The sequence below is a fragment of the Theropithecus gelada genome, chromosome 1 (assembly GCF_003255815.1).
Source record: "Theropithecus gelada isolate Dixy chromosome 1, Tgel_1.0, whole genome shotgun sequence".
NCBI classification, from domain to species: domain Eukaryota; kingdom Metazoa; phylum Chordata; class Mammalia; order Primates; family Cercopithecidae; genus Theropithecus; species Theropithecus gelada.
Window position 1 is genome coordinate 23886566 of NC_037668.1, and position 14298 is coordinate 23900863.

Consider the following 14298-nt stretch of genomic DNA (forward strand, 5'->3'; position numbering starts at 1 on the left):
TCATAACCCTTTATTTATATTCTTTTAACTGATCTGATTATCTTGCATTATCATATTTTTTTCAGTGTTCATCTTCTCACCTAACCAGTCCCAACCACCATAACCTATATATTTGTTCATTTTAATTTTTCTTCTTTGAATGGGACTTGGTACACAGATAAATGTATTACTGATGAATGCCTGTGTCCTGGATAAAATGCTCCCAGCCACTTCAGACCCTGTTCTTCTGTCTCTCCAACCGGAAAAGCAATTCTTGTCCTTATATTTGTTTTGGTTGTGTCTTTCCTTGAAAAACTCTCATGGTTTTCTCTTTTTGCCAAGTGTGAATTCTTTCTTTTTAACTAGACATTGGACAATATAGTGTGTAGATTGACTTGCATTTTTTTTTTTTTTTTTGAAATAGGAGAAAATAAAAAGGCAACAGTAGTCTTAATCCTTGGAAATACTGTCTGAGACAGTATCTGCCTCAAAGTTCAGAAAATTTTATGCCTTTGATTTCTTCTGTCACTATCCTAATTTTATTTTTATTTTTTGTTAGCTCATCTTGGTTGCCACAGGCATTCCAAGAACTCTTTTCAATGCAGTTTTACCTCCTTGTTCCTCAGACTGTAGACAAGAGGACTAAGTAAGGGAGTAACCACTGTGTAGGTCACTGCCACCAATTGATCCTTGTCTGAGGCAGACTTGGACTTGGGCCGCAGATAGATGATAGAGGCACAGCCATAGTGAACAAAGACCACAGTGAGGTGTGAGGCACAGGTGGCAAAGGCCTTCTTCTTGCCCTCAGCTGAAGGGATCTTCAGGATGGTGTTAACTGTGAAGCCATAGGATATGAGAATTAACAGAAAAGGCACCATAATTACCAGGATGCTGAGGCTAAATAAATCCAGCTCTTTCACATGGGTGTCAGTGCAGGCTAACTTGATAACAGGTGCCATGTCACAGAAATAGTGGTTAACCCTGTTGGGGCCACAAAAAGGCATGTCACAAATGAGGTTGGTGGCCACCAAAGCAAAAAAGAAACCTGTGGCTCCTGAAAGAGAATCAACCCCAACCCTAGCCTTCTGTTCATGATAAGCGTGTACCTCAGAGGGTGACAAATGGCTACATAGCAATCATATCCCATCACAGCAATGAGGAAGCAGTTGGTGCAAGCAAAGGCAAGAAAGAAGAAGAGCTGGTTGGCACAGGCCATGAAGGTGATGGTCTTGGTGTCTAAGAGCAGGTGGACCAGCAGCTGAGGGATGATGACAAAAGTGTAGCAGGACTCAGAAAATGAAAGGATGAGTAGAAAGTCATACATGGGAGTGTGGGGAGTCCAGCTGAAGCGAATAACGGCCATGATGGTCACATTGGCCACCAAGATTGTCAAGTTTAGGAGAAGAAATATGACAAAAAGAAGCAGCTGGAGCTCCCCCAGGCTGGAGAAACCCACCAGGATGAACTGTGTAACCACAGTGGTTTTGTTGAAACCTTGCATCTGAATAACTTTCTGTGAAAGTGTTTGAAAGAGACAAAATGATAACTATCGTTGTAATAAGAACATTTTCCCAACGCCTTCACTTTAAGTATATTGTCAGATTCATAATATTAACATCTCTTTCTCTTAGGCTATCTAGACATAGACAGCATCTTTAATGATTTTTCCAATAAATTATTAATCTGAAGTAACAGAGAAGTGATTATCTACAGTATATACATACCCCAAAGTTAAAAGAATCCAACTATTTAACAAAGTGAAAAAATTCTCTCAGTTTAAGTAGAACATTACCTTTAATATGGAATAGAAAATTTAAATTGTTTTTCTTGTACTGTATGTATTTGGTCTTTGGGTGTATATTCTAACTTAGTAATTTGGTTTCTTTTCCTAATATAACAATCATTTAATTAGCATTATTGTAAAGGCACTAAAACACTGTGCCTCAAAGCATGAACTCAGGAACCAGAATGCTAGAGTTTGAAACTTGCCTTTGCACTTAGAGCTGTGAACTTCAGTGTGACAGTTTTTGTCATTTGTAAGACATAAATAATAGTAGAAGATATTATTTAAGATTATTATAAGAATTAACTTAGATGATATCAGTAACGTACTTGAAACAGTATTTAACACATAGTAACTCCAATCTATGTGTCGGCTGCTTTTACAACTAAGGAGTTGAGAGGCAAATATCCTGGTTTGATACTTGAACACTAGAAGAGCCTGGACCCTTAAATCAGGACAGTTTCTCTGCATTTGACTCATGTGTTCTTATCCTTGAGATTCTTTTTTCAAAATTGAGCAAAAATTTAAATATGCACAGTTAAAGAAAGAACTGTCATGTTTACATTAAAAATTATTTTCTTTTTAAATTTTATTTTGTATTAGCAACTAATAATTATACCTATTTATGGGGTATTATGTGATGTTTGGATACATGTATACATTGTGGAATGATCAAATCAGGGTTCTTTAATAAATCTACCCTTTTTTATCTAAGGAGTCTATAGCCTTTGAATTCTTTTTTATGATTCTATGATACTTGTTCTGTATGTTTCTGGAATTGTGAAGGGACACGAGTGTAAAACCTGAGTCACAAGGTTATGGCATATCTGTCTATGAAACAAAATAGATCAATGATCCGTAGGGATGGGGTGGAGCAGAAAGTCTTAGGTTAAGTCTTCTTTCTATTGAAGAAAGGAGAGGAAATAACATGAACACACTTTGAATCTCTTGCAAATAAAATAGCCAGAAAGTGCTAAATAGAAAGAGAAGAAACTATCTCAGGAACTTCTCATTATCTTGTAGTCTAGGTTATTCCTCCTTCCAGAGCCCTAATCATTTTTACTTTCAGAATCAGTTTCAGAGATTCAGGAGAAACCACATGTAATATTTGCACAACTCAACATCTCCCAACTTGTTGGCTACTTTAATGTCTATAAAATGTTAGGAGTTGTTTGACATGACACACTTGGGTTTGTTCATTGTTCATCATCTCTGTTGTGGTTTATTTGCTTAGGTAGTTCCACACACCTGTTACAACAGCTTTTTCCTTTGTATCAGACCTTGCAGAAAATAAGATGTTTTCACCTAAGCTACCTCATTTTGACTCTAACATCCTGGTAGATAGCCAAAGTGTGTCTCTATCTCACAGGTAAGGCAAGTGTACTAAGTGCCCTCTCCTGGGCAGAGTAACCTGTGATCCTCATCCTTACATGTAACCTGTCGCATTGAACATACCTCCTTATGTATTTGGCACTGTTTATAGATTATAAGCTTCTTAAGTGCAGGAATAACTTTTTTTTTTAATTAAAAAGTGAGTCTGTAGAATATAACATAGTTTGTGATTTATCATATGCTAAAAGATTTTGACTTGATTAGAATGTCAGAAAATTAAATAATACACTCAAGTGGTAGATCTAGTACCAGAATTCAAGTCTTCTAACTTCAAATCCACTTTCTACTTACCACATTTTATGGCACCCATTCTTTACCATATGAGAAGATGATTTGCCCATATGCTTTTCCCAAAGGACTAAAGCATAGTTTTGCACTGCTTGCTCAAGTAAAACTTATTTTTAGCATTTCTGATTTTTCTGGAATAATTTCATTTTAATTATCCAAGATTTGAATTATCAAATTTTACAACATGAGTTTTATTCTCTTTAATCCTAAGATTAGGGAAATAAGAAAAAAGGAAAAAGGGGTAGGAAAGTAAGCAAATCAAGGATATGATTGATGAAAACACTCAAAGGCAAGGAAGCTCCAGGGGATGTTGCTTAATTTCAATCACAGTTTTATGAATCAAACAACTTTCAATGTCTCCCTATATCATCAGCTTCTTTTTTTTGTGACTTACATGAGAATTTGGTCATATACAAAATATCCTCTAATCTTGGCCACAACACTAGTATTGTTTTTATATCTGTTTTTCAGGTTGCTTCATGTACTTGTGTTGTCCATTGTTTTTCATATTCAAATCCCTGTCATGTCCCATGTTCTCCAATAAAGCTTCCCTGCCTACTAGAGTCCATACAGATAGCTCATTCTCTTTGTAGCCCTTAGGGATTTTAAAATCATGCATGTATGGGAAAAGGTTAGGTACTATCTTGTATTAATTTATAAATCAATTTGCCTATGTAGATGCCTCATAACCCTATTTACAATCTTTCTTTGAGACAGGGGGAATAGCAATGTATTCTAAACAATCTGCAGCAGCTGCAAACAAAACTGGGCACATAACAGACACTAATTAAATACTTAATAAATTATGGCATGGTTTAATTCTTCTTTTGTTTACGAGTTTTTTCATATGCTATTTTTTTCTAGAATGTATTCTCTGTTCTACTATAATTCATGTCATTCTTAAATGTTGATTTTTCTCAAAATCATCTTTTATTTAAGAAAGACAAATCTACACTGATGAGTTTTCATGTCTTTCTAGTTACTTCTGTTGTTTGGCCCCTCAGCATTTAAATTTGATACATTAAGATGGGGTGGGTGTCTATGGGTGTGTATGTGTCTGTATTTGTGTGTGTGTGTGCACTCTATCAGAGTGGAAGCTTTTTTATTTCAAGAAAAGAGCAAATAAAGTTTTACTTTGGCTCGAATCTTTTTTATAACAATAAAAACTATGTAACTGAATTCACATCTGAATTTTTGGTAGAAACTATTTCTTTTGATAGTAACTGATAAAGAAAATAGACTTACCTACTTTTGTTCAAAAGATCACTGAAGCTGTCATGTGAGTTTGCTGACTTATAGTCTGGTAGGTCTTTTAAATATTGAAAGAGGCAGCAGAAAGTCAGTTGTAAAATCAATGACATCTGTCCTGGAAGATTAAATAATTGGAAGAAAATGCACTGAAGCGTTACATAAAGAGCGTATATGCAGACTTAATTGTCCAAACCTTTTTAAGTCTTAAATAAGAGCTGAAAATAGTCTGGTCTATATTCATATGTCAATTCAGATTCTATATAATTGTATTTGAGAATATTTATAGCCTTCTGGGATTCTAAGGAGTAAGGCCTTCTGAGACTCAATAAGAGCTAAACCAAGAGAGAAATAAACGACTAACCTTGAACAAGGACATATTATTTAATACCAGAAGAAAATAATTCAAATGGCAATAAAACATTCGATCTCTGCACAGCACTACAAATGTAGATAAGTATTGCAGTGATTTTCTGACATCAAGGCTACAAAATGTTGAAATGGAAGGAGAAACCAAATTCTCCAACCAGGAGATATACAATAAAACTGTTTTGATAAGGCATAAGAGATGAAGGCAGGGGTTGGAGAGTGCAGGTATGCTTGGCACTTTTGGGAATTACATAAGTAGTCTTTGTTCTCCTAAAACAAAACCTTGCAAAAAATTCAAAGAACTGAATATCTTAATTCTCTCCTAGGAATTATTGCAAGGAAATGACTTTCATCTAGCAACCATTCATTGAGTGCCATGATTTAGAGAGCAGTATATAAAGCATCATAGTGATACAAAGATAAAATATGTGAATTGATCTGCTCTAGTAGAGAAGACAGATGTAAGCAGATCTATGTGTAATAAGAGGTATAACGATGCTCAGTGTTATTGTGACATTAACAGCAGGGGAGCTACAAGGATGAGCACCCCCAGCAGGGATCGCCTTACCACAACCAGGGCTGAGACTCAGCAAATGTTTTTATGAACAAAAACATTCTGGAATAACAAGCCAAGTAGAAATATAAGAATTGAGAGTAAAAAGTCAATAGTAAATGTTTTGTGCCTAGGACACTCAAAGGAAAAAGGAATGAGGAGGAAGACTGAGAACTCCTACTCTGGTAGTGGCTTGGCTGGTCACATGAGAAAACGTTCTTTCTGGAAACAAAATTGCTGGGAAAATATTTTTAAAATTTGTAGAAACCTATTGACAAGCTGAAGGTATAGTAAGAATTTTTAGCCAAAATCTGAAGAAAGCAAAATCCATAGAGGAACATTGGAAATTGCTTCTGTTCTGAGGACATTTATTTATCTGGATGAAATTACAAACCCAAGCTGTTGATTTGAGAGAATCACAGAATGAGATGGAGAGAAATTAAAGACCAGAATCTAACAAATGGGGGAGTCAAAAATTAGATATTAAACTTGTTTTCTAGTTTCCATATTCAATGCTTTTCTATCTGGGGCCTTCCTGACCAGGAAAAACTGACCCTTCTGGGGTTAGCAATTCATAGAGATAACAAGCAAGTTTCATTTCATGTGCAATCGAACACACCCAGAAGTCATACCCACAACTGCCTATTTTTGCATGCTCTTGGACTGAGGGACACTGTTTCCTTTATCCTAATCACCCCAGGGCCAGGCATCAGGGAACGAAGAATAGTCCTGGAACCCAGTGAAATTGTCTAAACTAACCAATTCTAAACCTGCTCAAAATCACTTACCCTGCTTTGCCTCAAAATCACTATAAAGGCTCTCCAAAACTTCCCTTTGCTTTCTGCCTACAACTGAACTTTGTGCTCTGTGTTCTCCCCATGGTACATGGGATGACATGCCACCTTACCACTCAGGCACTCGGGAACTCTAAGTCATCAACTGTCTTTCAATGGCAGTCATCTATTGATCCGCTGGTCTTACCTTGTATGAATAAAAATAAAATCAACATTTTAAAACATATTGAAGGAGAGGAACAAAGTTGAAGAACTGACACTATCTGAACTGAAGACTTACTGTAAAGCTACAGTAATCAAGACAGTGTGGTATTGGTGAAAGAACAGATAAGTAGAAAAATAAATGGATGAAGAAACTCACTCAAAACTGCACAACTGCATGGAAACTGAACAACCTGCTTCTGATTGACTATGGGGTATATAACGAGATGAAGGCAGAAATAAAGATGTTCTTTGAAACGAATGAGAAAAAAGACACAACATACCAGAATCTCCGGGACACATTTAAAGCAGTGTGTAGAGGGAAATTTATAGCACTAAATGCCCACAAGAGAAAACAGGAAAGATCTAAAGTTGACACCCTAACCTCACAATTAAAAGAACTGGAGAAGCAAGAGTAAACACATTCAAAAGCTAACAGAAGACAAGATATAACTAAGATCAGAAAAGAACTGAAGGAGATAGAGACACAAAAATCCTTCAAAAAATCAATGAATCCAGGAGCTGGTTTTTGGAAAGATGAACAAAACTGATAGACTGCTAACAAGACCTATAAAGAAGAAAGGAGAGATGAATCACATAGACACAATATAAAATTATAAAGGAGATATCACCACCGATCCCACAGAAATACACACTACCATCAAAGAATACTATAAACACTTCTATGCAAATAAACTTGAAAATCTACAAGAAATGGATAAATTCCTGGACAAATACACCCCCCAAGACTAAACCAGGAAAAAGTTGAATCCCTGAATAGACCAATAACAAGCTCTGAAATTGACGCAATAATTAATAGCCTACCAATCAAAAGCAGTCCAGGACCAGATGGATTCACAGCCGAATTCTACCAGAGGTATAAGGAGGAGCTGGTACCATTCCTTGTAAAACTATTCCAATCAGTAGGAAAAGCGGGAATCCTCCCTGGCTCATTTTATGAGGCCAGCATCATCCTGATACCAAAGTCTGGCAGAGATGCAACAAAACAAGAGAATTTTAGACCAATATCCCTCATGAACATTGATGCAAAAATCCTCAATAAAATACAGGCAAACCGAATCCAGCAGCACATCAACAAGCTTATCCACCATGATCAATTGGGCTTCATCCCTGGTATGCAAGGCTGGTTCAACATACACAAATCAATAAATGTAATCCAGCATATAAACAGAACCAAAGACAGAAACCGTACGATTATCTTAATAGATGCAGAAAAGGCCTTTAATAAGCTTCAACAGCCCTTCATGCTAAAAACTCTCAATTAATTAGGTATTGATGGGACATATCTCAAAGTAAGAAGAGCTATTTATGACAAACCCACAGCCAATATCATACTGAATGGGCAAAAACTGGAAGCATTCCCTTTGAAAACTGGCACAAGACAGGGATGCCTTCTCTCACCACTCCTATTCAACATAGTGTTGGAAGTTCTGACCAGGGCAAGCAGGCAGGAGAAAGAAATCAAGGGTATTCAGTAAGGAAAACAAGAAGTCAAATTGTCCCTCTTTGCAGATGACATGATTGTATATTTAGAAAACCCCATCGTCTCAGCCCAAAATCTCCTTTAGCTGATAAGCAACTTCAGCAAAGTATCAGGATCAAAATCAATGTGCAAAAATCGCAAGCATTCTTACACATCAATAACAGACAAACAGAGAGTGAAATCATGAGTAAACTCCCATTCACAATTGCTTCAAAGAGAATAAAATACCTAGGAATCCAACTTACAAGGGTTGTCAAGGACCTCTTCAAGGAGAACTACAAACCACTGCTCAGTGAAATAAAAGAGGACACAAACAAATGGAAGAACATTCCATGCTCATGGATAGGAAGAATGAATATTGTGAAAATGGCCATGCTGCCCAAGGTAATTTATAAATTCAATGCCATTCCCATCAAACTACCAATGAGTTTCTTCACAAAATTGGAAAAAACTACTTTAAAGTTCATATGGAATCAAAAAGGAACCCACATTGCCAAGACAATCCTAAGTCAAAAGAACAAAGCTGGAGGCATACGCTACCTGACTTCAAACTATACTACAAGGCTACAGTAACCAAAACAGCATGGTACTGGTAACAAAACAGAGATACAGATCAATGGAACACAACAGAGTCCTCAGAAATAATACCACACATCCACAACCATCTGATCTTTGACAAACCTGACAAAAACAAGAAATGGGAAAAGGATTCTCTATTTAATAAATGGTGCTGGGAAAACTGCTAATCATATGTAGAAAGCTGAAACTGGATCCCTTCCTTCCCTTCCTTGCACCTTATACAAAAGTTAACTCAAGATGGATTTAAGACTTAAATGTTAGACCTAAAACCATAAAAACCCTAGAAGAAAACCAAGGCAACACCATTCAGGACATAGGCATGGCAAGGACTTCATGACTAAAACACCAAAAGCAATGGCAACAAAAGCCAAAATTGACAAATGGGATCCCATTAAACTAAAGAGCTTCTGCACAGCAAAAGAAACTACCACCAGAGTGAACAAGCAACCTACAGAATGGGAGGAAATTTTAGCAATCTACTCATCTGACAAAGGGCTAATATCCAGAATCTACAGAGAACTGAAACAAATTTACAAGAAAAAAAACCAAACAACCCCATCAAAAAGTGGGCAAAGGATATGAACAGACACTTCTCAAAAGAAGACATTTATGCAGCCAACAGACACATGAAAAAATGCTCATCATCGCTGGCCATTAGAGAAATGCAAACCAAAACCATAATGAGGTACCATCTCACACCTGTTAGAATGGCAATCATTAAAAAGTCAGGAAACAAGAAGTGCTGGGGCGGATGTGGAGAAATAGGAACACTTTTACACTGTTGGTGGGACTGTAAACTACTTCAACTATTGTGGAAGACAGTGTGGTGATTCCTCAAGGATCTTGAACTAGAAGTACTATTTGACCCAGCCATCCCATTACTAAATCATGCTGTTATAAAGACACAAGCACATGTATGTTCACTGTAGCACTATTCACAATAGCAAAGAATTGGAACCAACCCAAATGTCCATCAATGATAGACTGGATTAAGAAAATGTGGCACATACACACCGTGGAATACTATGCTGCTATAAAAAAGGATGAGTTCATGTCCTTTGTAGGGACATGGATGAAGCTAGAAACCATCATTCTCAGCAAACTCTGGCAAGGACAAAAAACCAAACACTGCGTGTTCTCACTCATACGTGGGAATTGAGCAATGAGAACGCTTGGACACAGGAAGGGGAACATCACACACTGGGGCCTGTTGTGGGGTGGGGGGAGGCAGGAGGGGAGAGGGATAGCATTAGGAGATATATGTAATGTAGATGAGTTAATGGGTGCAGCTCACCAACATGACACATGTATACATATGTAACAAACCTGCACGTTGTGCATATGTACCCTAAAACTTAAAGTACATAAAAAAAGAAATAAAGAATGAAAATTAAAAAGAAGAAAAATAAATGGGCTATCAAGCCATGAAAAGTCATTGAGGAACCTTAAATGTGTATTGCTAAGATAAAAAAAAGCTGTCTGAAAAGCCTATACACTATGTGATCCCAGCTACATGACATTCTGGAAAAAGCAACACTATTGAAATAATAAAATGACCACTGGTGGTTTCCAGGGATTCAGAGAAGGAGGTGAGGGAAAAATAAGTGGGGCCCAAGGCATTTTTAGGACAGTGAAACTATTCTGTATAATACTGTAATTGTGACATATGATATTATGCAGTTCTGAAAATATGTAGTATGAAACCAAATGTAAAATATATGGACTTAGGCTAATAATAATGTGTCAACATTGGTTTAACAAATAAAGAATGCACTGCAATAATTCAGAATGTTAATAGGAAAAACTGTGCAGGATAGGGAGGCCACAAGGGAATTTGATATTTTCTGTACCTTTTTTTCTGTGAACCTAAATATGCTCTAAAAATAAAGTCTACTGAAGAAAAACAAAAAGAAAATAAGATTATCATAGGCATGATATGTAGAGATACAGGTCAAGCACAGTATGATTCCATTTATATAATGATCAAGGAAAGGTCAAAATGATGGTGGTAGAAGTCAGGATAGAAGTTATATTTAGAAATGTAATACCTGAGAGGCAGTACAATGAAGCCCTACAGGGTTCTCATAATATTGAAGCTATTTATTAGGTATGTTCAATTTGTAACACTTTCATTAAGCTAAACCCTTATGATTTATGTGCCATTTAGTGTATACATTACGTTTAATTATATTTACTTTAGTTAAAATATATTAGAGTTCCTCTTTGGGGAATAGTGAGCTAGAAATTTTCAGTCAACCCACAGACTAGTAATAACTAGAACAACTACACAAAATATTGGAAAAAAAATCAGACTGAAGGCATCAGACTTTAACAAAGAATTAGGATTCAGGAAAGTCAAGTAACCTGGGATGTTGTCCTGGTATTTGGGAGTAATTACCTCCCAAGGAGAATCTGACAATTCTGGAAGATATTACCAAAATGTCAAGAGGTTGAGACACATGGAGGTAAAGGGCAGATATATAGATCATGAACCACTGAAGAGTGATGAGGCTGGTGAACTTTCCAAGCTTTGAACTGACATTTTAAAGGGGATATGTAGGAACAAGATTAAACAAGAAAGAAAATCAACTTTCACAGGAGCCAAACTCAGTTTCAAACAGCCTTGTAGCCCTGGTAAACTTGAGCCAAGACCTCATTTAATATTCCATCTCCATAAGTCCCTACTTTGAAAAATAGATCATAGCGGCATTTTAGGTCTCTTGGGATCTGAACAGGTTAATAGACAGTATATCTTATGATCCCTAGAATGCCTGGGTATTTTTCTTTATCCAGTACACAGATACCTTAGTAAATGGCAAATTTCTCTAGGGAAATATTGTAACAAGATTCTCAGGATATAATTGTGGCCATGCTATGTTGTCTTTCCTCAAAATTCCCCATCTACTCTCACAATCAAGGGGTTTTGGGTTTGGGAATTGGTGTTGAATTGGCAATTGGGTGGGAGGACGTGAATTAAAACACTAGTAACTTACTTTTACCTGTTTGTAAGACATGAAATAAATGTCAAACAACTTTAGTTGTCTGCTCATCTGCTTCATTGCTAGAAATCCCTTATGCATTAGCCATTTCTACAGATCTCTGCAGGACAAAACTCCTCTCATTACTCTGAACTTCAGGTTTATATTGGTTATTTCCCATATCTTCTCCCTGACAGTTTCATGTAACCTCTTGCCTTCCATCCTCTGGAATACTATTACTCTTATCGATAGCAGTGAGCTCAATTTCTCTGTAGCATCATCACCATCATCTCTAGTTTACTAATGACAGTTTCTACAGAACTCTTCAAAGATGTTTATATTCTCATCACCAACACATTTATTGATGCATTTATTAATGCATTGGTGGGTGATTATTTTCTAGGTCTCGTATGTAATGGTGGTTAGGGATTAGCCAAGGAGGCTGTCCAAATAATTCATTCCAACACATACATTTCTCTGAACCTTTGAATTAATTCCTTTACAGTGAGTTAAAAGATGTGGCATTTCCAACTTATTAACCATAAATCAAGTTTAGTTTAGGTTTTCTTTAGTCTATTAACTAGCAAAATATTAATGCCACTTTTGGATGCATGAACCAATATATTAAATTCTGAAGCCCAAGGGAATACTCCCATAGCAATGAATTTGATTGAATTCCAATTTATGTTTCTTCTCCCTTGGCTAAAATCTTTACAATTCTTTCCTAAATATACTCTCTTAAGTCCCACAGATACAAATTGGAAGGCATATTATTATTATTATTACTGTTATTTATTATCATTTTTTCAGTTTGTCTGTTCTCAGAGCCAACCTGTACCTCTCTATCCGATTACACTGTAATCTAGTTCTTGTTTAGGCCTAGAAACAAAGTTAAGTGACCGGGCAATTATTTCAGGTGCAACCCCGAGTCTTTTATGTAGAGGACAGTTGATTACCTTAGATATGGTGTGTGTGTGCCTGTGTGTGTGTGTGTGGTGGGAGGGGGGGTAAGGGTAATTTAAAGGAAATGGGTCATCAAGATCTCAGCCTCACATGGATCTGCTGAAAAATGTCCATTTAATGTCTCAGAGTGTTACTTCTTATTGAGAAGAGTGCTGGTTAGGCTGATATTTGAATGCTAAGTGAATCAGTTTGTGTGCTTCATCCTTAACCATGGCTGCCCTAAAACCCCGGATGATCCTTCAAATCTGTCATAAAAACATTTTGATTTTTTCATACATCTTTTAAAATGCTTATTACTTATAATTTCCCTTTTGTCTATTCTTACTCTCTATGATAGTGAAAAAAAAAAAAAAAAAAAAGCCAAGAGCTTAAGAAATCTCTGAAATCTCTGTTATTGTCCACAACCACATGATCACCCAATCAATGTCTTGCCCTCCCTCTGTAATTCATCCTATGCTATTACTGGTGCTTATTTGGTAATTAAAATGATGTTAGATCAGGAGTTTGAGACCAGCCTGGCCAACATGACGAAACCCCGTCTCTACTAAAAATACAAAAAAATTAGCCGGGCGTGGTGGTGTGTGCTTTTAGTCCCAGCTACTGGGGAGGCTGAGGCAGGAGAATCGCTTGAACCTGGGAGATGCAAGTTGTAGTGAAGGGAGATCGTGCCACGGTACTCCAGCCTGGATGACAGAGCAAGACTCCGTCTCAAAAAAAAAAAGATATTAAATGCTGGGATGAACATTTACCCCAACAAGGAAGTTATCTGTGTATTCATTAGATATACAAGCAACCCAATCCAAGAATCCTGTTTTCAGGAATTTTTTTGTAAGTCACTCTTGCTCCTAATCACCGCTTCAGCCAAGGTCCACTAGAAAATAAATAACACATCAGAATAAGGGAAATGAAGAGACAGGAAAATACCATAGACAATGGAATAATCTGGGATTAGCAGCATCCCAGTTTTTATATCTTCTGTACTTACACCCTGTTACTGTGATCCATATAGGTCAGACTTCTGAGGAAGGAAGCTGGGTGAAGAATGGTAAAGAGTAGATCTGGACTGAATATGTACATACTGAACATCAACATAATATTGACTAAAAATTCTGACAAAAATAGTACAATAAAAGAAAATTTCAAGCCAATCTCTTGACCATGGGTGCTGTGAAAATCAAGCAGAAGTTTTAAGAACTATGGCCCAGCTCTACCATCCCGTCTTTTCTCCCTTAGTGAGAACAGCATGCTATTCTCTTAAGGACTATTTCTTCAGTCTTAGTCACAGAATAAAACAAGAAGAACTGCTTGACGGCGGATACCACACACAACTCGTTTAGGAAACAGAGCTTTGTGGTTCTAAGCCATTTAGAGTTTAGCATTATTTACTATTGGAGAATAACCTAACAAAGGCTGACTAATAAAGATGTAAAAATTAAATAACTAAAGGCTTACAAAACCCAAAGGAATGTAGTGTAGATGTATTAAAATGTGATATACTAGGTTTTATAACAAAATTACCAATGATAGAGGGGTTCGGTTTATAATGCATGAATTTTTTTTTAAAATTTATTTATTATTATTATACTTTAAGTTGTAGGGTACATGTGCATAACGTGCAGGTTTGTTACATATGTATACTTGTGCCATGTTGGTGTGCTGCACCCATC

At 36.6% G+C, this 14298-nt stretch overlaps 1 protein-coding gene across 1 annotated transcript; it reads right to left on the bottom strand.

Moving 5' to 3' along the window:
- Nucleotides 1-534: 534 nt before the first annotated feature.
- Nucleotides 535-1480, bottom strand: LOC112605655 (olfactory receptor 10T2-like). The gene is given in 3 exon segments (XM_025355379.1): nucleotides 535-590; nucleotides 593-1045; nucleotides 1048-1480. Coding segments are annotated over 3 exon segments (942 nt in total).
- Between the last annotated feature and the right edge of the window lie 12818 nt (nucleotides 1481-14298).